We start from the raw sequence: 23,781 nt of genomic DNA on the forward strand, positions 1-23,781 counted from the left end.
GAAATAATAAATTCATATATTTCCAAGCACACGAATTTTTCCAATTTACTCAACTGCGCGCCGATTTCTTGTCGAACGTTAAAGCACAGTTTTTATTGAAACACTAAAATTCCCTACCCCTCTTCGATTAATTGATTGTAATAAGCATCTAAAATACTGTAGAGAATTTATTGCGAAAAATATTACCTCAACCAGGGTTCGAACATGGAACCTCCGCCCCGCTTCCATGTAATACGCAATTCGACCACTGAGGCATGTAGTAATATTTGTATTAAAACAGTTTTCGTTGGAGCATTAAAATCCTCTATCTCTCACCGATTAATTGATGCTAATAAACATCTAAAATACTGTAAAGAATTTATTGTGAAGAATTGTGATTTACTGTGAAGAATTTATTTTAATAACAGAGTGTTGCTCTTATTTGCCTTATCTTAATTATATTGATTGTATATCTTGAGAGCGTTTTTCTAATTATTGTTTAATAAATTACTATGTTATGTAAGCTTATAATTCGTCGTTTTACTATACTTGATATATCAGTTCATTATTTTAAATGAGCTATTGCCGAAATGTATTTTACTGTTCTTAATTAACGTCTTTCAAGGTAACGGCATCACAGATTGCGTTAAGAAAACGATATCGTGAAATTGAAGAGGCATAGGAGCACCTGGAAGGCAAAATTAGGGCGTCGCCGTTTAAAGCGACATCATTTGTAACTTGATTATAAGTGCGAAATCAAGGAAGCATTCAGGCGGTAAATCGAATTACTCTAGATAAGCACGATCCTGATGGTTTTCAATCGTACACCTCCTGTCACGACTCCAGAAAGAAACGCTTAACGCTCTCGCTGGCATTGCTGACATGAGATCTTGGGTAATCTGATCGTGATCTAGAAAGAAACTTTAGAAACGAAAACAACTGTTCTTTCACAATTATTGAGTAAACGAAGGTTATTCCCTATAGAAATCGAATATAAAAAAAATGCTGAACTCGAATATTGTTTGAATTTTATACACGTTTTTCTTTTACTTTATTATTCCTTTCTACAGTTACGAAAATTATTTTAATCGAGAGAAGGACATCTGATAAACTCCGTTTTTTTTTCTATAATGGTTAGGAAATTTATGAGATCACCGATTTTATGAGAAAGAACAATTGTTTAAGTACATAAAAACTTGCACAGTGATGCGCAATGTTAATAAATATATTTATTTATAACACAGGCTACGTTGATTGCGTTAGTCATTAGTGAACACACAATTGCAGGCCGCCTGAGTCGAAAATAATTATCTGCGCAATCTTTTCAAGAATATTTATGTATTAACTTAATTATACATGTTTGTAATCTTCCAGTTGTTGTTGTTATTATTACATTTTACAAATATAATGATATATATTTCGCCAAATATTCGAATGTTACGGTAAAAATAATGCTGTTAAAATATTATTTAAAATAATGTCTCATTATTTCTATAAATTTGATTGAAAATCTATCTCTGCTACTAAAATGTCATCTTAAATGCTACAAGTTTACACCTGAAAAAGTAATCAGATTTTTTCTTGAATTATCTCATTCTTCCCGATTATCTTATTTTTATATATACACATGAATATTGAACTGCAACTAAATAGACGAAATAACGTCATGCATAACGTATGAGAACTACTGCATGCTCGTAATAATTTTCCAATGATTGAAGATTTTATCATAGTACAGGATCGGACGGTAAATCCCCCCGAGCGGAAAATGTTAATTCGCCTGGTATGCAGAGTCTATAATAATCTTGAAACGGCTCGACATAAGAACGCGAGGAGAGCAGGAACCGGTGCGTGTGCACGAAAAAAGTCATTTCCTTTTACCCGAGGGCAGAAAAGAGGGATGAAGTCGCGCTTATAGTAGTCGACTGACTCTCCGAGGACTCTCCGCTCGGTCGGATTTCCCTCTTTAACTTGCCGCGCTACAGCCGCCACCACCTCCTTTGCTCTTTCTTCTCTTTTCTTTTATTACCGTGCTCCTTACGCGTCGAGAGAAGTCGAACGGATACTAATACTTTTCTCAGATACATTGTGCCGTCGTCATGGCTACCCGTCAGATCGGCTCCGGAGTAATCGCCGGGACTTTCCGGGAATGTGTCGCGAGTCAGATTGGGCCACTCTCGCACACGTCAGAGATTCAACTCGACTGCGGAGTTGTATCTCTGACGTCAAGAGCCGGTCTCGGCGTTAAGAAAAGTATAATCTATCTCAGATAGCGCGGAGAAAGGCGTTCCTTTCCGAGCAATCAGTTTCCTGAAAAGTAATTTGGTTTTTACGTGCTAACGTCTTAGTGAGATCCTGCTTTAGTGAAGAGTACTATCATATTATGTAAAGAAAAATGAAGCGAACGAGTGTTCTTTTGACGGCATAGGCAATGAATTGTTTTAAAAGTCTTATTTAATTTGGATTGTGTGTTATCATGTATTGCCTCTATTTTACTACACTTTACTTTATTATGATTTTATCAGAAAATTCCACTTAGAGAGAGTCTTGAAAAATATGTTATAAAATCCATTTTGCAAACACGAGGAATGACGTCAGGCATCTCATAATTTACTCAAAGCAAAATTTTTATTTTTTATTTAAAAAGAAGAATGTTCTTAGAATTTTAATCTTTTATGGAAAATTATAGCTTTTACTTTCCAATGGTGATCTCCTTTAACTGTATGACGTCATCCTTTAACTGTAATCCGCATTTACGTAGCGAAATTGTCAACCGCATAAGGAGCAGACAAAAGAGAGGGTAGATTGAAGAGACGGCAATTTCCTAGTGCTCTTTACCTAGTTGAGTGCCAGCTCCAAAGTTATTCAACCGTACCGTGTGTCTCTGTGGAAGTGACGAGCTTCAACAGTGAATCCTCAGCCATTGTCAGAATCGTAATATGGCTACTTTGCCACTTACTTATGATTTTGCACCTTACATTTTCCATAATGTTTTCCATAATTTTCTATAATGTTTTGTTAGAGAAAATAAGAAGCGATTTACTACGGGTACGATTAGAAGAAATTCTTTAATTCTCACAAGTTTACTTTTTGAATCACGTAACAAGTACTTTGATGTAACCCGGAGAACTCTATGTGGTCGGTTAATGGAAAACTCTTGTCCGCGTCTCCTTTCTTTTCAGACCCTCGATTGATTTATTTCCGTCTAATCCTCTTCATTCTTCATTTGAAGTGGTAACCGCTAATTTCTTCCAGTTAAATATTATCCGCTTATGTACTTTAAGGAGATTAAAAGTTCACTAATTGAAGATAATACAAAAGAATCTAAGCGAAAATTAGAAATTCTAGAAAAAGCAACTTTTTTCTAAAAATGTTTTATTTATTTGGAAAAAGTTCAAAAATTTTACTTTTTTTATAATTTTTGTATTGCAACTGCTTTCATAAATAGCATTTGTTTTCATTAATAGTGTCACAGTAATTAATAATATTTAATGGTAATTCTAATTGAAATACATATGTAATATTTAAAATTTAAGTAATTTAAAAATGTAATTATAAAACGCAATAAAAAATTGTAGTAAAGCTTTATTTTTATGTTATAAAATGAAACAATATAAGAGAGAAATATATAGAGCATTGTATTAATATTATATTAATATGGTTAGATAAATATAAGTTTATTTCACGATGATGGACGATAGCTTCGTATCGTCAGATATATATCATTATATCATAACAGATATTTGTGTAACGATGTTTCTATCTGTTATTATTCTATGGCCTAACACTTTAATGAAAAAAGCGGTCGTTTTTCTTAGCAATAGCCACCACTTTCGTCTGATAGCTGGATTTATTCTTTCCAAAACAATGGGACTCGTATTTCGCTTTCATACATAATGCATTGCATTTAGCGATAGCTTCGCCGTAGCTGCTAAGAAAACGAATGGTGTTGAATAATAAGGTCGACATCTTGTATACTGGAATTCCGAGTTAAGAGCATTGATATCGTTGAAAGGAGAGAATGTGTAAAAAATGATAATTAGATTATTAATAATCATATTGATAGCATTTAACGGCGAATGCGAGTCAGGCGCGGGACGTGGTGCGCAAATAAAACGAAAACTTGTATTTAAAAGTGACGAACGTTTCAGCTCTTCTTTCGAGACATCTTCAGCGTTTATTAGGAAAAGAAGATTTATTATATTCCTGCAGAACTCGAGGTAGGAAGCTCTTTTCTTGGGGAGTTGTCGTGACAAGCGAGCTGGTACGCACGGTTATAGTGGACATTTCCACTGTGAAAAGAAACATATATTTAGTCAATCGTTAAAAGAAACAGAAAGAGAAAGGCTTAAGGTCTGCAGCAGTCAAAGAAGTACATTAATTAAAAAGTCGCAGTAGTCAAAGGATGAATTCGAAGAGTCGCACATTTCGGAAATTAGAGATACAAGTATAAAATAAAGTCTCACGCATGTCGGTTGGAAACAAAGTGAGACGGCGGGTCGAAGATTCGTATAGGTCAGAACAAGGATTGATAGTTATAAACAAAATAAGTAACACGGCCGGGGACGGGCAAAAACAAAGTTATAAATTATTTATGATGAACAAGTATATATGCATGGTGTAAACAATCGGTGTCTGATTGTAAATTTAAACTATGACGTTGTTGTCTTATGTATAAAACTTCGGAAATAAGTCATTTATGATAATATCTTTCATGATCCAACATTTTAACGTTATCCCAATCGAAATCGTGATCACTCTGGATTCTGTGATCGGTAATCACGGAGTGGGCAGAACTGTTTCTGTTGATATGACTACGATGTTTGGATATTCTAGTTTTTAATAGTCTGCCAGTCTGCCCCACGTATGATGCGTCGCAATTTCGGCAAGAGATTTTATAGACAACGTTACTCATTGCGGAAACCGGGAGAGCATCCTTCCCAGATAGCACAAGGACGTTCATTGTATGTTCAGTGGACATCCGCTTTTGGACATTCCGACGTCCATACAAAGTCCAAATAAGGTCCGTCGAACGTTCTATGTCCCATGGACGTCCATTTGTCACAACTTTGTACGTCCGCAGAATGTCCAAAACATACCCAATTTTGGACCTATAATGGATTGCTTTTGGACCTATTTTGGACATCTTTTGCTTCCTCATAGAGGAAGCTTTGTTTTCGTAAATTCGTATATGAACTTTTGATTGCGTATAAAGTTGGCTCTAATCAACCAAATTTAAAAAAATTATATATAAAATAAGGGTAGAAAAAACCAAAGAAAAGATTGTTTTTTGAGTTTTTAATGTCATCATGTTCAGAGTGTTCTAAAACGTCGAAATCTTGCATTAAAAAAAATGTCGGAATGTGTGTATGGCTGTGCCAAATTTACAGAAATTTCTACAACTCCAGAACTGATCAACCAAATCTTAACGAATTATATATGAAATAGGGGTAGAAAAGACTGAAAAATATAATAAAATTAATAAAAATTGTTAATAATAAAGGGGTTACCGATTTCTGTTAAAAAAAATAACCAAGTTTACCGAAATTTTTTATTTTTATTATATTCTTCAGTTTTTTCTATTTTTATTTCATATATAATTCTTTAAGGCCGGTATTTATAGTTGAGTCTTATATCCAAGATCGTCTTAAGTATAATCTTAAGACGTCATCAGCCAATCAGAGGACCGTATTAGCATCTTAAGACATCACTTCCTCTATGAGGAAGCCAAGTGCAAATTTCTAATTTGTACAATTTTTTTCTTGGTTGAACTATATAAAATTTTGTTTAACTATATATTCTTTCATTTTATTTTCTCTTTTTTTAAGATAAGAAATATATATCTTCTTTAATTTTTAGAGTCCTAGATTCGACGAGAAATATATGCTTTATTCCATTAATATATAATCACGAATAGTAACTGAAAAAAATATATTTATACTACATATGTAAATAATAATTTAATTAAGTCGAAGTAGAGGCTTCAGTAATGATAATTATGAGTCGAGCGAATTATGACATTCGGCTCATAATTAGCCCGTTCCTTCCAATAATTTAATTTTTTGTAATATACTTCCGGTATCTAAATATTTTAATTGTAAATTGGTAACCTTCTCACCGATTCTCGCAAAATTCAAAACAATCTTCTTTTAATAATACTCTATGTAAAATTACATGTACATCTTATACACTTTTTAAGCAGACATCGGTAATCTTTTCACCGATCCTCGCCAAATTCTCTAACAATCTTCCTTTAAAAAATGATACTCTATCCATCAAATAACTTAAGGTAGATTGAGGCGAATCGGATTAATATAAGTTTTAAGACAAATTTTCGTTAGTGTTTTATTTTAAATGAGCTATTTTATCGTGCTAATTAGAAATTCGATTTGCCTCGGTCTACCCTATACATTTTTTAGGCAGAAATCGGTAACCCTGTCATTAATCTTCGCCAAATTCAAAACAACCTCCCTTTAATGATACGTTATAATATAAGATTACATGTATGACTTGTACACTTTTTAGGCAAAAATTGGTAACCCTTTCACCGATCATTGCCAAATACAACACCAATCTATCTTTAATAATACTCTATCCATAAAAAAAAGCGTGCAAGTAGAAACTTGCACATTGCTTCCTCACAGATTTTAAATGTGCAAGTAAAAACTTGCACATTGCTTTCTCGTAGTTTTTAAATGTGCAAGTAGAAACTTGTACATTGCTTCCTCATAGTTTTTAAGTGTGCAAGTGGAAACTTGCACATTGCTTCCTTATAGTTTTATAAGTGGGCAAGTAGAAACCTGTACATTGCTTCCTCTATGAAGAAGCCAAATTAATAAATATCTACTAATGAGCATGGATAAAATGATTTATTTTGTGCAATATAAATTTAATAATTATTGCAATATAAATTTAAATGTTTCAAAAAAGGCTATTAAAGCTATTATATATATAGATACAGTAAATTATAATTTAAAAAAAAAAATTTAACAAATAGATATTTTTGTTAACTGTAGAAACGTAAAAAATACGTGTCTTAAATCATTATACAATAAATTGTTTTTTTATAATACACATTTTGTGTGATGTATAATATATAAACATTTATATATAATAACATGTACATAAATAACAGTATAACAAGTATCACGCATTCAACTTATAGGCGATGTTTTCATATTATATTCACGTTGAGCGCTTAGTGGAATATAATTATAACAAAATATATAAATAATTCAGTTACATATTTGTAACAAGTAGAATATTTATATACATGTTTGTTGTGCTTAATAAAATATAAACGTGAATATATATGTTTAATCGTTCGAAATTTAAGATCGTTCTCCGGAAAATCGATTTTCTCTAGATTTTCTTGAAACTGTGAATATACGTTAATTTAGGTGTGCTTTATGCGATAGTATAAATTTCAATACCTCTTGCGGTATTAAAAATTGAGATACTGAGTTTCAAAGTTTCAACTTTTAACATGTAATTCCTATTCCAAGCTATTGTAAAAGAGACATTATAATGAATTGTGAAAAAAGTTTTCTCTAAATGTTTTTGAAAAATTAGTATATGATGCTCCATAAAAATATAAATAATATGCAATTAAGTGTCAATACCCTTGCGGCACTCGTTTTCGAGAAATACTTGTGTAAAGTACGTGATTTGATGAATTTTTCTCTCGGTTCAGAGTGATAGAAAAGAAGAGGCGTCAGTTACTTGGCAACACCGCATGAGTTCTCACGCGTGAAGTTAACTTCTTATTTTTTAGATGTTATTATATGCATGTAATATTTTGTATATAAACATCTTTTTAAGCACGAATACAAGTTGAGCACGACTGAAGCCGGAGAATGTCCTTAAAAATGTTTGTAAAAATCATTATTTTTTATTGCACAACTGTCGGAAACCGCCTATTAATTATCCGTCGCTTTAGCCTATTTGGTCCTCAAAAGCCGCTGGGTGTGAGAAAATATTTGAAACTAGGATTGGTTGCAAGTGGCAGGCGCCAACAATCTGCAACCGCGAGCTATCTGAGCGCGCCATCACTTCGAAACCGATTGCTCCTCAAGTATCTCGTTGGCTCTCAGCTTGATCTCCTTCCAGGAATACTGTATATCCTTGATCTCGCTGAATCTAGAGCAGACAACGAGTCGCAGGAAGTACGTGTCCTTTATCTTCGACGGAACGAGATGGATATTTCCCGCACCGTTGATCCTCTTTAGCAGGGCTTCATTGAGTTCGTTGGATCCCTGTAAATTATTATGGAATTATTATGGAATTCTGCTATTTACTCTGCTTACGCTTTTATAAAAATGATGTACATGATATTTTTTAATTATCAAGGAATTAATAATTATTTCTAAAAATATATATTCTTTTATTAATTTAAAATTTAATATAAAAAGTATAAATATCTTTTTTAAATAATAAGATATAGACAAGCGACAACAATAAACTTTACATCTCTTTTTTAGATATGGATGCGATATTGAACACGATTGAGAGAAAGATTCAGGGAAAGATTAAAGGCAGAAAAGAGATAGGACGAAAGAAAATGTCCTGGCTCCGCAATATAAGGCAATGGACTGGATTGCACACTGTAGAAGATCTGATTCACGTATCAAGGAACCGGGAAGAGATGGAAAGTGTGGAAACATCCATTAATGCATATGCTAGGAAGAAAAAAGATATTGAACACATACATATATTTGTTAAAAAAGGCTTATTTGTAAATATATTTGTGAAAGTAATTGACTTACCTTTAATCGGAAGCAAATCAATCCCATGAGAACTTCGCCCACAATTTCGAAGCGAGGATCGGAGAGAACTAGTGCCTCGAATTCGTGTGCTTGAGCGACGTGTGATCTGATAAAGTTTTGAAGGTTCTCGACCCCATAGAGCCTCAATACGAACCAAAGTTTCAGAGATCGGAATCTACGTCCAAGTGGAATCTGCCAATGCTGTAACGAAGTACACTCAATTACACAGATTAACGACAGTATTTATTAATTGTTTTTCAAATTGATTTTATTAATTAGATAATGTAAATTCGACAATATCAACGTAAGTGACTAGTAATAGATTTTTAATAGCCTATACCCTATAATCCGGCGCTGAACCCTGCATATCGTACTTGAGATACAAAGTATCGACATTGAAAGCGTTTATGATGTATGTCGGATCCTTAAGCCACATGGTAGAGCAGTCAAAGTTAACTAACATCCATTTATGAGGATTGAAATCAAATGAATCCGCCATTTCGATGCCTTTCATTAAATATCTGAATTCCGGACAGATAAAAGCGGATCCTATAATCGAATGGATTTGTTTTATAAATTGCCATTTGAAAAATTCATAATTATTTTCATGTTGAAATGAGAAAATTTATTTATACCTGCATAAGCAGCGTCCACATGCAACCAAATGTCTTCACGATTCGCTACGATACCCATTTCATCGAGACGATCAAAGGCGCAACCGATAGTGGTACCCAAAGTAGCGACGGCCTACGATAAGAAGTCTGTTTATATAATCTCTGAAGTATTTATTTCTTAATAATTAATTTTATATTAATTAAAATTAATTAATGCTAATTAAACCTAATTTCTTATTATTACGTTAAACTTTACGTTGATTATTTATAGAGAAAATTTTTTTTTGAGCGCGATATAAATATTTTTGATGTGATGTTATAACAAACATATTGCAACATTTAATTTCCGAGAATTTTCTGAGAATATTATTTTGTTTCATAAATATTTACATTATATTATTTCACGGTTTTGCATACATAGTACATTTAATTTTTTTCTCTACAATTCTATTTGTTTTTTTTTAACAAATGGAAGTAATGGAAGAAATAATTCAATTAATAAAGAAATATCGGATAAGCTGAACTTACGTAAAACGGTATGAATCCTTGTTCTTTATCCTTTCTGATTGCATCGGCAAATGTGTCGCCGCGCAGCTTATGTTTTTCATCGACTTCCAATTGTCTGAACTTTACTCCACCGAAAAGTCCAGCGCGTTCAACTGAACTATGTGCTTGGCCTAAAAAAATACAATATTTCGTCACATATTATCATTGCGATTAATTTATTATAATTGTTCGACTTTTGAGAAATTCGCAATATCGATTTCACGTAACACATTTTTTTTTTATTACTACATTATATTACCTGTAATTTATGCAATGTCGATATTTAATATTTAACTAGATTTAAGAGTAACTTGCACTTGTAGAACTAATTATAAGATACATACCATATGAATAGGTATATAAATTTTATAAATTTTGACAAACATCTTTATTTCTTTAATATATTTCATTTTTCAACAATGTATGCACTTAAAGCTCCTATTTACTCAGCACTATTATCTCAGATTGTGACGTCAGAAGCGAGAAAATATACGATAAAAATTCTTGCTAAATACCTTAAAATGGAAATATGTTTTTCACAACACCTCCACGGAAAGTTCGACTTTCCATGCCTGTAGAGAAGCACAAAAGTGACCAATTTCACGCCAGGGAAGAAAGTTGTTACTTTCGTCTTTGTTACAGGGACGAAAGGAATCAAATTGTTACTTTCGTCCCTGTTTAGCGGGCGGAAAGTAAAGTAACGGGCAAATCTTAAAACATATATAGGAAGCTTTCCAACAAGTGACAAGTCGACACAAGTGTCGTTTTGTCTTTGTTACTCATTGCCAAAAAAGAAAGATAAAACGACGTTTGTGTCGACTTGTGTCGCTTGCTGGCTGTATCATGACTGAAGATACATCTGAATCGACATCTAAAATACAAAATAGAGGAAATAATCCAATCTTTCAATTCCAAAATTGTAACGTAAATATTACATTCACTAATTAGTGCTTATTCTTTGTAAAAATTATATTCTTTAATTATATTCTAAAAATTAATAGACGGCGATACGAGTCAAGCGCGGTACGTGGTGCACAAATAGAGAATTAATAGTTACAGAAGTAACGAATTAAAATGTATATACGTATATACATGTATTCCAACTTAATAAACTGCGCGCCGATTATTTGTTGGACTTGAAACACAGCTATCGTTGGAACATTAATATTTTTTGCAATAATTTCTTTACAGTTTTTTAAATAATTAAATCGTGTAGATTTAATTCCGGGGAGGGAAGAGTATTAATGTTCCAACGACAGCTGTGTTTCAAGTCCGACAAATAATCGGCGCGCAGTTTATTAAGTTGGAATATATGTATATGTATATTATATACATTTTAATTCGTTACTTCTGTAACTATTAATTTCTTTACTTGCGCACCACGTACCGCGCCTGACTCGTATCGCCGTCTATTAATTTCTCGATGTGTTCATTTTCTAGAATAGCATTTTTTAAAACTATAACCACAATAACTTGAGAACGGTTTATTCGATTAACTTCATGTTTTCACAAATGTTTATCATAATTTGTCTGCATCGGTTTACGGATGTGTTAATATCACATAAACCCTGTAAACTATAGTTATGTATAAACTATAAGTTATATATACACTATAAAATCAAATTTTTTTATACCAAAATATTATTAAAAGTATACTTATAATAGACATACGAGGTGTGATCAAAAAGTTCGTGCAGTAAAGAGTGACCCCAAAATCTGTGGTTTTTTCGCCTATTTTTGGTCCCGTGATATTGGAACTGAATTGTGTATCAAATGATACCTTATGACAAGACATCAATCACAAAAAATTTTTAAGTTAAGGTGAGAATTGATTCCAGAGATATGGGAGGTCAAAGTAGTTAAAATTCATTAACTCGTCAGCCCGTACGTTTTAAGGGGATGCTGGAGCCGTCTGTATAACCGACAAAATTACCATTTTCTATGTTATCGACTATATCTGTCCTTGTATAGACAAAGATATAGACAAGGATAGCACGCTACATTGCACGCACACATACGCACGATGCACATCGACATTATACTTTTATATTACGCTTCCAAATCTTGATTTGGAGGGTTTATCGATGTTTTTCTTGTTGTGCAACTCGGGGGAACTTGTTTTCACGTTCGTACCAATGGTATATCTCTTATATGAAATACATCTTGTGACGAGCTAACAGCTCGCCGCAACTCGAGACGCCATATTGGGATAAAAGATAAGGAAATCTGTACTTCCGTAATTTTTTCTCGTTTTCTATATAAAATCGGAGTTCCCCCGAATCATTAATGTATGTACTGCAATTCTGGAAAAGAATTTTTAATTCTGTCAAATTAATACGACGCTACGTGCCGACAAAAAATGCCGGTAAAACAGACGGCTCCAGCATCCCCTTAAAGCACAAATTTTTCTTTCAGTCCGATAATTTAAAACTTTGTACCCGGGGGTTTTGCTAGCTGCTGACAATGAATTTGAAATCAGATTTTTAAAATTTATAATGGCCGATTTAATATGGCGGACTATGTATTTAAAAAATGTTTTAATTTTTTTTTCTTGTTAAGTAAATCGATCCATAAGTATGTGTGAAAAATCTGATTTCAAATTCATTGTCAGCAGCTAGCAAAACCCCTGGGTACGAAGTTTTAAATTATCGGATTGAAAGAAAAATTCGTGCTTTAAAGCGTACGGGCTAACGAGTTAATGAATTTTGACTACTTTGACCTCCCATATCTCTGAAATCAATTCTCAGCTCAACTTAAAAACTTTTTGTGAATGATGTTTTGTCATAAGGTATCATTTGACACACAATTCAGTTCCATGAATATCGCGGGACCAAAAATAGGCGATTTTTGGGGTCACTCTTTTCTTCTGCCGACGTGGCAACACAGTAGGGTTCTATATTGGTTTGGCGTCCAAGGGAAAGAGCCTTGCGAGTCATCAGTGCAAATTTGGTCACAATCGAATGCATACGTATTTTTCTGTGCTAATATTTGAGAACGCAGTTTTTTGCGCGGTCGAAATGGAACAATCCAAGAAACATATCGCAGTCAAAATGACACGTCATTTTAACGTTATGTTGACCAAATTTACATCATTTTTAATATCTATCTATCTAATTGTAAGCAACAAATTGTTTCCGTTTTGATCTTACTTATATGTTTTGTAAAGTTTGGCATATCAGTGGCAGATTCCGTAACAAAATGATCGTAGTATACTTACAAGAACAGTATGCGACTAATTTGCCGACAATCTCGTTTTCCATCCAATTGGGATGTTGTTCTTTAACTTGCTTTATCTTTTTAGCCTTCGCTCCTAGTAACGCTATCAAAGTAGCTTCGCTAGCGGAGCCCTGTAGGTGAAAATTATACCTTAAGTATGCTTAATAGTGTCCTTCTCTTCAGAAATATCATAATGACTATTTTCTCTAGCTATCCAGATATCTTTTGTAAATGTAATGTTATTCGGAAAATGTCGTTTACCTGAATTACGCCACCGCCTTTTCCACCGCTGCAGGCAAGAAATTCCTTCGGCAAATCCAGCATTTTTCCCAGCCAATTTAATACGATCACTTCTAGTTCAGTACAAGCTGGACTCGCGATCTGGAATACAAGAAATTTAATATCAAAAGTGACTATAAAAGGATGATGTGTCTTTAGCGTTTTGATCTCAGCATTCGACATATTTCCTTGCTTTATATTATTTTTTTATTTATCAAAAAATTAGTAACATATTTTATTTAAAAAAAGAGATTTTATGTCCGTCAATATTTTAACTTTGATTTTTATGTGTCATGCATGGAAACAGATTTTGTTACTCTTAAACATATAAGTTAAGGATCTTTTTAAATAAATTATTACTACAGAACATTAAGTGACATATCAATGAGCAAAGCATGAACATGCGAAGGTTATAATAATCGTAATTCATAAATAAAACATATATCGCATTTTCAACTGCAAGTTTTTGTACTTACCCACGAAAATCCAATACACGCAATAGCTCCGCTTAACATATCGGCTAGAATCGAGGGATACGATTGCGCAGTGGGAAAGTATGCGTGGAATTTTGGACTCTGCCAATGAGTAACCTGAACAATTTTATCTTAATTTATTTCTTATCCTACTTACACAACAATCGAAAGTGCCGATAATAAAGTACTTCAATTGCTTTTTCTTACTACCTCGGTCGAAAGTACGTACTTTCAGCCCCGATTCCACGGCAGAAAGTCTCACTTTTATGCCTTGGTTAAACTACATGCGCGCCATCTAGAATAGCGGGACTAAAAACTTAGTTGCGTGCACTGGCACTCAATATATGACAAGATCCCTACCACAATATTACCACAAACCCGGGTGCCCGACTACGCGTCGGGGTGTCGCGCGCGAGGCGAGGCGAGAGTGAGCCGGAGGGCACGGACTACCATTTGTAGCCGTGGTTTTTCCCAAACTTTAGCCAAATTAATTAACGAATCTCATTAAACTTATGCTCGTTTTAATCAGTAAGATCAGCCGCAACCCGGTACAGAGCCGAATTTTCCATTTTGGCTCTTAAAAATTTATAATAAATAAAATACGGACTCGCAGCGAGTGGCAGCTAAGCCAACCCGACAGAGGTCTCCACCGTGTCCCCTGCCGACCCTTAAAAATCACTTACGCCTGGCATTATTACTCGTTCGATATCGGCCATTATATCTTGCCACTGTTCAGGGGTTTGTGGCGCTTCGGATGGCAAGAGGGGTTTCATGTATCCTGGTTCTACTGTTGGCAAGACTCTCCTGGAAATTTTTGAATTTCTGTTTATGAGATACATCCAACTCTCTTTTTACGCCATTTTTCGCGCAATTCTTTTTACGCGGTTTTTCAAAAAATTGTTCTAATCTCTCATGTATATGTACAGATCTTAATTTTAAATTCTAATAATAAAACAATGAAATTTTTTCAATCGGACATATGCCCTCCCATATTATCCTTTTCTAAAAAGGAGATGTGAAGTTTATTGTTGCCGCTTTTCCGCGATGCCGATTGGTTTTCTTGCTGCGCTTACTTCATTTGCAGCTGTCATTGTATATTTTGACAGTTGTGTATAATAGGGTTAATAGTGAAATGTTAAAGATAAATAGCGCGCGCGTAGCGCGCGTCTGTAGTGTCTAGTCGTGTTAAAAAAGCGAGTAATACTCTAGACTATTTTTCAATGATTGTTGTAGCTCTAATCACATTTCAGCAGCTCGTTGTTAATCATGATTCGATTATCATTTATATTGTTGTATGTATCACCCTTCATGTAAACAGCTTTCCATATGTGCGCATATTTCCCCTCTTTATAAAATAGAAATTATACATATACATATATCTCCCCTTTTTATAAAATAGAAATCATACACATGGTACTTTCATACATGCACCTTCAACCGAAGGGAGTGTACATATCAAGCTAAAAGCTTCTTACAATTAGTTACTCACTATTACACACAGTAACTAGCAAAGACTTTTTTCAAATAACGTGATTTTATCTCACGCGAAACGTATTTATCGTAAAACGAAGGTTGAGTTTATATTTATATAAAAAACATAAACTAATATATATTATTATTTAATTTAGATTCATCGATTTCAAACAAACAATTTCTCGATCACGACTTGTTTATCACCTACCTATCTCTAATATTTTCCAAATAATTTGTTATGTATTCCGCCATCTTGTTGGCGTAATCCTTGAAGCTATCAGGATCCATGATTTGTCTTCTTTTACCTGTAATATCGATAATATATATTGTTATGGAGATGTAACAATATCGAAAATATCCGTTCAATTGAGAGATTAACAAGAAATTGCGATACATGTAACAAAGTACATGAGTGGGAGCCAGCGGAAGTGTTCTTCGAGCGTGTACATGTTGACTCTGCGGGACCATTTATAAATCATTTCTTTTTCGTAGTTATGGATGCATATTCGAAGTGGCCTTTAGTTCGGATAGTTAAGAATATTACAGCGAAAACTACGATTAACAAATGCAAAGAGATTTTCACCAACTTTGGTTATCCAAAAATAATGGTAATGGATAACGGTCGCAATTTCCGTTCCACGGAATTTTTACTACAATTTTTAAGATCAAAAGGTATTACACCGAAATTTACTGCTCCATACCATCCGTCAACAAACGGATTAGCAGAAAGGTTCGTGCAAACGGTGAAAAACTCTTTTCACAACACCTCCACGGAAAGTTGGACTTTCCATGCCTGTAGAGAGGGGCGAAAGTGATCAATTTCACGCCAGGACGGCATTAACGGGACGAAAGTGGCCACTTTCGTCCCTGTTTAGCGGGATGAAAGTGATCACTTTCCGCCCTAGGGAGGAAAGTGGTTACTTTCGTCCCGCTATGCCGTCCTGGCGTGAAATGGCCACTCTCGCCTCTCTCTAGGCATGGAGGTCGAACTTTCCGTAAAGATATTGTGAAAAATATCGTGTGCACCTCGGGGCGAAAGCTTTTTCAGACTCGTGTGATTTGCCGCCCGAGCCGGAAGCGAGGGCGGCAAACTTCACACTCGTCTGAAAAACGCTACTTTCGCTACTTGGTGCACAATATACTATTGCGAAAGATGCTTGCGGATCCTAGGAATAAGGGACTATAATAACGCTAGAAAATGCAATGCAAGACTTTTTAGTGCAATATAGAGTAACTCCCCAATGTATTACGGGCGTATAGCTCCATGCGATCAAATTTCTAAAGGAAGAATGCGTACAAACTTAACTTTATGTTTACCGGACGAGCTAAAGAAATGTACAAATACAAATACATTTAAGACATGTACAACATTTGAGATGGGAGAGAGAATATAATGTAGAGATTATATGAATAAAGTTAAATGGCGTTTTGGAAAAGTCATTCGTCGTACCGGGAAATTACACTATACGATCGCGTTAGATAATGGTCGAATCTGGGAGCGGCACATAGACTAAATTTGCAAGACAGGAGAAGATAAGAATCAAAGACAAAACTGGTACTTAGGTGGAGACTCATATACGATGAGAAACCATCTGATGATGAAGCTGGAGATAATCCAAAAGAACCGGAGCCACTAAACGACTCAGGGAACTTAGGCGATAATGTGCAAGATGAAGAAGCGGCACAAGAGTAAAAACCAATTAAGGGAAATACAACCACCTCTGGAAAAGCGAAACCAAAGAGAGCCGTCAACCCGAAACAGAAAATTAGCCGCGAGATTCGCGGATTTCTATACGAAGTTTAGTTAGAAGGTAGTTTTTTTTTCACGAAGGAAGAGGGGTTATGTAGTTATACATTTCGTAGATGCGCGCCATTATTGTTTTTGTTTCCGCCCGAAACAACCCAGCGAGAAATGACCCATCATGATTTCGACGTTGATTAGACATTGATTCGATGGGATTCGATGGGTCATTTCTTGCTGGGAATACGACCGGGAAGTAGAGGGCCTAGGAACGCGCGCGCTAACGTAGGTTGATATACATAGCCGTTGGCTTGCTGCGGATCTCTCTCTCCCGTTCGCGACAGCTATAAGAGCGCAGTACCTTTTTTGGAAATAAAGAGTTAATACTCAGGTGCCAAATTCTTCCTTTTCCCGATACACAACAATTACTATTCATCTACTATTATTGTTAAATTATTTTGCAAATAAATATCATCAAGAAGGAGATTTGAACTATGAGAACTTCAAATTAAGATATTTTGTATTTTAATTATCTTTATTTCAGAAAATTAAAGTAGTTAAGTCACTAAAGTAACATTGTCATGTATGTACACCGGGTACCATGCCTGAGCCAGTCACTTAGGGACCACAACAATACCTCTTGAACCTTCCGCCCTCATCTTTTCCAGAACTCGAAGTAGGTATATCTAGTCAATTGTAACCGCGTCGATAGTTACCGTCTCTGGGTCTCTTACTCACGAGATATAACGCGAACATTTCGCATTTCTTCGAGATGCAAATAATTCCGTATCTGGTTTTCCAAACCTCGCTGTACTAATATTTAAAACGCTGCATTTGATAATGTAAACTCCTCTTTCAGCTCAAGACCTTTCGACTCAAAATCTACCTCGACATTCTTTTCGAATTGTATATACGATGCGAAAATCCAAGGATCTATTTTGCCAACTTTCTCACTTTCTTAAACTGAATGCCGCTCCTTTTGTTTATATAAGTGATCGCAGTCGTATTATCAGTACGTAACAAGATATCACTACTTCTGAATCTTCTCGCAAAATACTTAAGACCAAAAACCTACTAACAACTCAAGATGATAATTGATACGGCATTCCAATATCCGTGAGCCCGTTGACCTTAACAAGGAACTACTCTAGCCTGAGAGTAACGCATCCGAAATTATTTCTAGAGCAGGTTTAACTCTTAATGGAACATTTTGCAGCATCAATATGCGATTCCCATCAGTCCGAATCCTCTCTTAATTCGTCGTTTAATTCCATGTGAGCTTCAAAATTATCTTGTTTCTCTGTAACGCAATAATTTTTCTCGTTTATATGCACTCAATCAATTTATATACTGTATAACATGAACCTAAGGTTCCTATGAAAATCTCGAATAGAATATCGTATAATCGAGCTAAACTTATAAAGCTGTTTTTTTTTTTTTTTTTTTTTACTCAATGTCCCTTGTTGGTACATAATAAAGAATTGAAACATTTAAACGAAAGATTTTATCGTAAATCTTTCAGAAATGTTAATACAAGACATAAAACCAATGTCATATTATAACTACCCTGCATAAAACGTCTTATTCAAAAATATTGTTTCGCATTTACGAGATTTTGTCATGAATTCTGCTTTGCAACAATTTCGGATTGGATCACGGGCAATACTTTTCAGTGCGATACTGGGAATAGAACGTGAAAATCTTGTATGCCTCTAAATCCAAAAACAATTAGCAGAAGAAGTGAATCCTTTTTAATGCGAGAATTCGCATTTGTTTGAAGATTATCGATTGCGATTGAATGCGAGAAATATTTTAAGCTAAGTGAATTCTTGCGAATCAATACTTTTCAATCCCTTTCTTGGCATCAGAAAGCAGAATTTAAATTAATTCTTTTCAATCCGACATTTTATGCAGGATAAAACTAAGAAACCTATATTCGATCTCCGACTCTATTTTATCTTTTCCTCTATTTATTATGAATTCTAGTGACTCCAAAAGACTACATGTTATCCGTACATTTTTCAAACACACCGCATATGTCTTGCTTAGAAGAAGCAATTCATCCAAATAATTAACGGATAATTAGACTTCCTTAGATAATAATTCACTGGCTTCATAATCTTTGTAGAAGTGTACGGAGCTGTGCTTAACTCAAAGGGTACATTTAAAGTCGTAGAGGACATCTTTGAACAAGAATTTTGGGCATTTTCTATCTGTACTTGAGCATGCGAATTGAATAGTATGCGTCAATTTAATCGATGTCATGAAATAGCCTTTAGCCATTATTCATTTGATCGTTTTCAGTATTGATAAGCTTAAGAGGTTTTAGATTAAGGTAGATTTAAGATTAGCCTATAACATCCATTCTGTTTAGGCACAAGAGTAAAAAAGAAAAAATTTCTTGAAATAAATTGATTTGGAACTGGCAGGCACTTTGAAATGACCTGCTTCCTTGATAGCTACGCAATCTGTTCTCGAATCTGCTCGGACAAAATCTTTTCCTGCTCAGACTATTGTGGTTTTTATGGATGAGTTGTCTCACCTTTGAACAGTATCTTATATCTGGAATCTAGCTCAAGATGGTTGAATCCGAAATCAACCACGACCATTGACATTTCAACTATGCCAGTCCACCTACAACCTTAATATTTCTAACTATTTTTCGCAGGCACTTGTCCCCGGCTTTTGATAGGTACTGCGACCTTAAGAAGATGAGTTTTATCGCTGATTGTACGTCTATTTTTGTCCGCTCGCTTTCGATTGACCGCATGACTTCTGTCGATTTCAGCGAGATGGCCCCAGCGAGTATTTTGAATTTTTATCTTCTGATTGGCTTTTGCGCCACTCTTTAAATCCTTTTCGAAGAACTTTTCGTTTCTGTGAAATTTATCGCAACATAATTAATTATGTTAAAGTTTTTTCTACATATTTCATGTAACAATAGGCTTCAAAATAAGACTCCTGCGAATCATTGTTTCATCACCAGAATCAACTAATAATCTCGCTAAGGTTCCACAAGACCCAGTTTATTCTCTAGGTCTCTTTTCAGCACAGAACTCTAAACCTTTGCAATTCCAGCAATGGCAGCAGCCATTTATGCTCTTAAAAATAGTGTTGTCTAGAGCAGACTTAATCTCTAAATTAATTTTTAGTGGATCTATTACCGTATAATTTTCCGGGGGGGGGGGGCTTTTTAAAAGAATTTTTTGCTCTTTATTTGGAAGGCCCTTTTCTAATGTCTTCTCATCTGACTGCAAGATCCTTGTACACCGCCGGTGCTAGGATTCTATCCGGCATTATGCGATCTCTGCCGAGAGCCTCTTTTCCTTTCGGACGTCATCCGATTTGTCTAAAGTTTTTTCTCCTTCTACAGCTGCTTAATCACCTGTTACCCCGGATGGTCATTGGGATGGCGCTTTTTCGAAAACCTTTAGAACAGTCTCGTTGTCTACATCTGACTCAGGAGAACTCAGGTTCCGTCCTGTGGAACTCGAAATAGAAAAGAGTGACTCCTCGTATTCGACTTTCACCGTCGTAGTCATCCAATTCCAACGAATCATCGTCATACGAGTGATCATCCGGATAATAATCCCGGCTATAACTTTGTGCCTATCGTTATCATAATATCATCTGTAAGGATAGCCATGACCGCTTTTATCCTCCCAAGATGATTATCTTCCACAACGTTCCATCGTGACCTCCTGTTACAATAAAGAAAAAACAGATTGTCTTAGAAATTGACAGGTGGTTCATACTCGGAATATAGCTTTTCTTTAATATATCGGTTGAACCAATATATACTACGGATTATATCCGGGTTACAGAATGTTATGTGTAAGGTCATGTATATATGCAATTGAAATTTTTCAATTAAATTTCCAATGTGAATTGGTTGAACCAAGACACCTGGCCTTGCATATGCGAGTTATATATGCACAATTAAAATTTTTCAATTTGCACTCTCAAGGTGAATTGGTTGGACCAAGAGACTAACAAGCGCTATTAAAGTTTAACTCCTTGACATCAATTATAGGACCTGCGAGATCCTAAACAATCTTGCTTCGAAATTACTCACAATCAGTCTCTTATCAAACATACTGAAATGTATAATATACTCGTAAATGTACTTAAATATACTATCTATATCCTAAATTTTTACTAAAAGTATATAAAATAAAGGTAGAATTTTCCGGGGAATGTTATAGAGTTATAGTTTTTTGTTACCGATCTTTTTGGAAATCGGTATTCGAAATTTTTCCAATTTTTCGAGAAATAATTGACCGAATTTTAAAGAATTGTATATGAATCAGAGGTAGAACTTCCCGGGGAGTATCATAAAGTGTATATGACATCCGTGGGCCGAATTGTATCAGCCATTGCCTGATAAAGAAATTTTTTTCGATTAACACAAATGACCGTTTGAAGAAAAATGACTCCCGGGCGATGCCCGGGCAACCAGCTAGTGTTAAATATAAACTTATCGTTTTTTTTGTAAGGAAATTTTGTTATAAAATTATAATACTTGCTATTGTTGCAATTATTACAGTTGTATCACGGTTTATCATAATTATAGGATACTTTCACGCTTATTCAAATCGTTTTTCTATTTCAACATTCACTATCGATTTACATTTTTTTACAGCAATCTACATCATATATTGCTACAATTTATAGCTCATCACTCATATACAGCAGCTTAAAACTGTTACTTTGAAGGTAGCAGACGACATGATTTATTTAACAAATTATTCAACAAATTTTCCTCTCATTAGCTTCCAAATTAAATACTACAAACGTATCAATAGTGCCTATAGCGAGATAAAATTCTATATATATTATATGTTCCTACAATGTTGATTCTCAGAACGCTTCAGATAAATAGAAATATAAATACACATTGCTTTCACAGCTAAAATTGAAATAAAATTTGACTCACACGTTTGAAGTAAAGTGCACCTCGATCTGGCTAAAGATTCACTAAGCAATTCTTGACAGCGACAATATCCACGTGCCTGTGGTGATTCCGCGAGAGCCGGTGGAGTGCGCGCAACCGGTGTTCCGTTGCATCGCCTGCATCCGCGTCGTGCCGCTTTATGTAACTCCCCACTTCTTCGGCGTTTACCACAGGTGCCGTTCGACCAATCGCGCGATTACGTGACACGTCGGGATTTACTTGTCTCGTCCCGTCGTGGTCAAAAATTGATAACGTTATGCAATTGATAACAGCTGGTTACTCAATTAACGGTGTGTAGGTGGTGGACGCGTTAATTGCGCTCTGACATAGTGACAGTAAGTGCAATTTAGTTTTACTCGCCCAACCGTGCGATCTGTTTGTTTGATGATACGCCATGGACCGGTTGATAATTAAATAGATGATTAAATCTCTCTAAACAGAAATACAAGATTTCAGTGTTACTCTTTTAGCGATAATTTTACGCAAAGAATGTGTTATTTAATTACGCACGGGTGCGAAATACATATATGAAATTAATGAAATTATTAGAAAAACCTAATAAATTAATATAATTAAGATAAGTCAAATAAGAGCAACACGTCGTTATTAAAGCGAGAGATATGAAATAATAAATTTTTCGTATATTTCCAAGTACACGAAATTTCCAACTTATTCAACTACGCCGCGATTTTTTGTCGGACTTTAAAGCACAGTTTTTATTGGAATATTAAAACCCTCCCCGATTAATTCATCCTGATAAACATCTAAAACACTGTAGAGAATTTATTGCGAAAAATATTACCTCAGCCAAGGTTCGAACCTGAAATTTCCCCACTTCCGTGTAGTACCAATTCGACCACTGAGACATGTGGTAATATTTGTCGCAATAAACGGTTAAAGTGAGTTGCAAGAATATAAACCAGAAAGATGCATTGTTTCGGTCTGCGTAATAAATAATAATTAGAAAAACGCTCTCAAGATATACAATCAATATAATTAAGATAAGGTAAATGAGGGCAACACCATTATTAAAGCGAGAGATATAAAATAACAAATTTTTTGTGTATTTCCAAATACACAAATTTTTTCAGCTTACTCAACTGCGCGCCGATTTTTTGTTAGACTTTAAAACACAGTTTTCGTTGGAGCATTAAAATCCCCTATCCCTCACCGATTAATTGATGCTAATAAACATCTAAAATACTGTAAACAATTTATTGTGTTTTAATAACAGCGTGTTGCTCTTATTTGCCTTATCTTAATTATACTGATTGTATATCTTGAGAGCGTTTTTCTAATTATTGTTTAATAAATTACTATGATATGTAAGCTTATAATTCGTCGTTTTACTATACTTGATATATCAGTTCATTATTTTAAATGAGCTGTTGTCGAAATGTATTTTACTGTTCTTAATTAACATCTTTCAAGGTAACGGCATCACAGATTGCGTTATATAAGAAAACGATATTATAAAATTGAAGAGGCATAAGAGCATCCGAAAGGCAAAATTACGGCGTCGCTGTTTAAAGCGACATTATTTGTAACTTGATTATAAGTACAAAATCAAGGAAGCATTCAGGCGGTAAATCGAATTACTCCAGATAAGCACGATCCTGGTTTTCAATCGTACACCTCCTGTCACGACTCCAGAAAGAAACGCTTAACGCTCTCGCTGGCATTGTTGACATAAGATCTTGGGTAATCTGATCGTGATCTAGAAAGAAACTTTAGAAACGAA

General features: G+C 34.7%; 1 protein-coding gene across 5 annotated transcripts; it reads right to left on the reverse strand.

Moving 5' to 3' along the window:
* Nucleotides 1–7,228: 7,228 nt before the first annotated feature.
* LOC112456774 (aromatic-L-amino-acid decarboxylase-like) lies at nt 7,229–22,161 on the reverse strand. Of its 5 annotated transcripts, none has more exons than XM_025019525.1 (13): nt 22,023–22,100; nt 20,472–20,787; nt 18,166–18,386; nt 15,554–15,650; nt 14,556–14,676; nt 13,876–13,989; nt 13,382–13,501; nt 13,122–13,251; nt 9,887–10,035; nt 9,380–9,491; nt 9,085–9,293; nt 8,745–8,945; nt 7,229–8,234 (listed from the first exon to the last, which is right to left on the reverse strand). In XM_025019525.1, the coding sequence occupies exons 4-13, from the start codon at nt 15,631–15,633 to the stop codon at nt 8,028–8,030; spliced, it is 1,443 nt and encodes a 480-aa protein (XP_024875293.1). In that variant the 5' UTR covers nt 15,634–15,650; nt 18,166–18,386; nt 20,472–20,787; nt 22,023–22,100; the 3' UTR covers nt 7,229–8,027. The 5 variants fall into 5 exon arrangements, with proteins under 5 accessions (XP_024875293.1, XP_024875290.1, XP_024875291.1 ...); XM_025019522.1 differs by having other exon boundaries at nt 19,629–20,787; XM_025019523.1 differs by having other exon boundaries at nt 18,162–18,386; nt 19,629–20,787.
* Between the last annotated feature and the right edge of the window lie 1,620 nt (nt 22,162–23,781).

This window comes from Temnothorax curvispinosus, unplaced genomic scaffold, assembly GCF_003070985.1.
Source record: "Temnothorax curvispinosus isolate PA1 unplaced genomic scaffold, ASM307098v1 QBEX01007141.1, whole genome shotgun sequence".
Classification (NCBI taxonomy): Eukaryota; Metazoa; Arthropoda; class Insecta; order Hymenoptera; family Formicidae; genus Temnothorax; species Temnothorax curvispinosus.

Excerpts from the sequence above, each read along its gene's own strand:
- LOC112456774 (XM_025019527.1), bottom strand. The coding sequence starts at position 15,633 with ATGGATCCTGATAGCTTCAAGGATTACGCCAACAAGATGGCGGAATAC. Across the intron at positions 14,677-15,553 it reads TTGGAAAATATTAGAGATAG|GAGAGTCTTGCCAACAGTAG; the intron begins GTAGGTGATAAA and ends AAAAATTTCCAG. Across the intron at positions 8,235-8,744 it reads TGATTTGCTTCCGATTAAAG|GGATCCAACGAACTCAATGA; the intron begins GTAAGTCAATTA and ends AATAATTTACAG.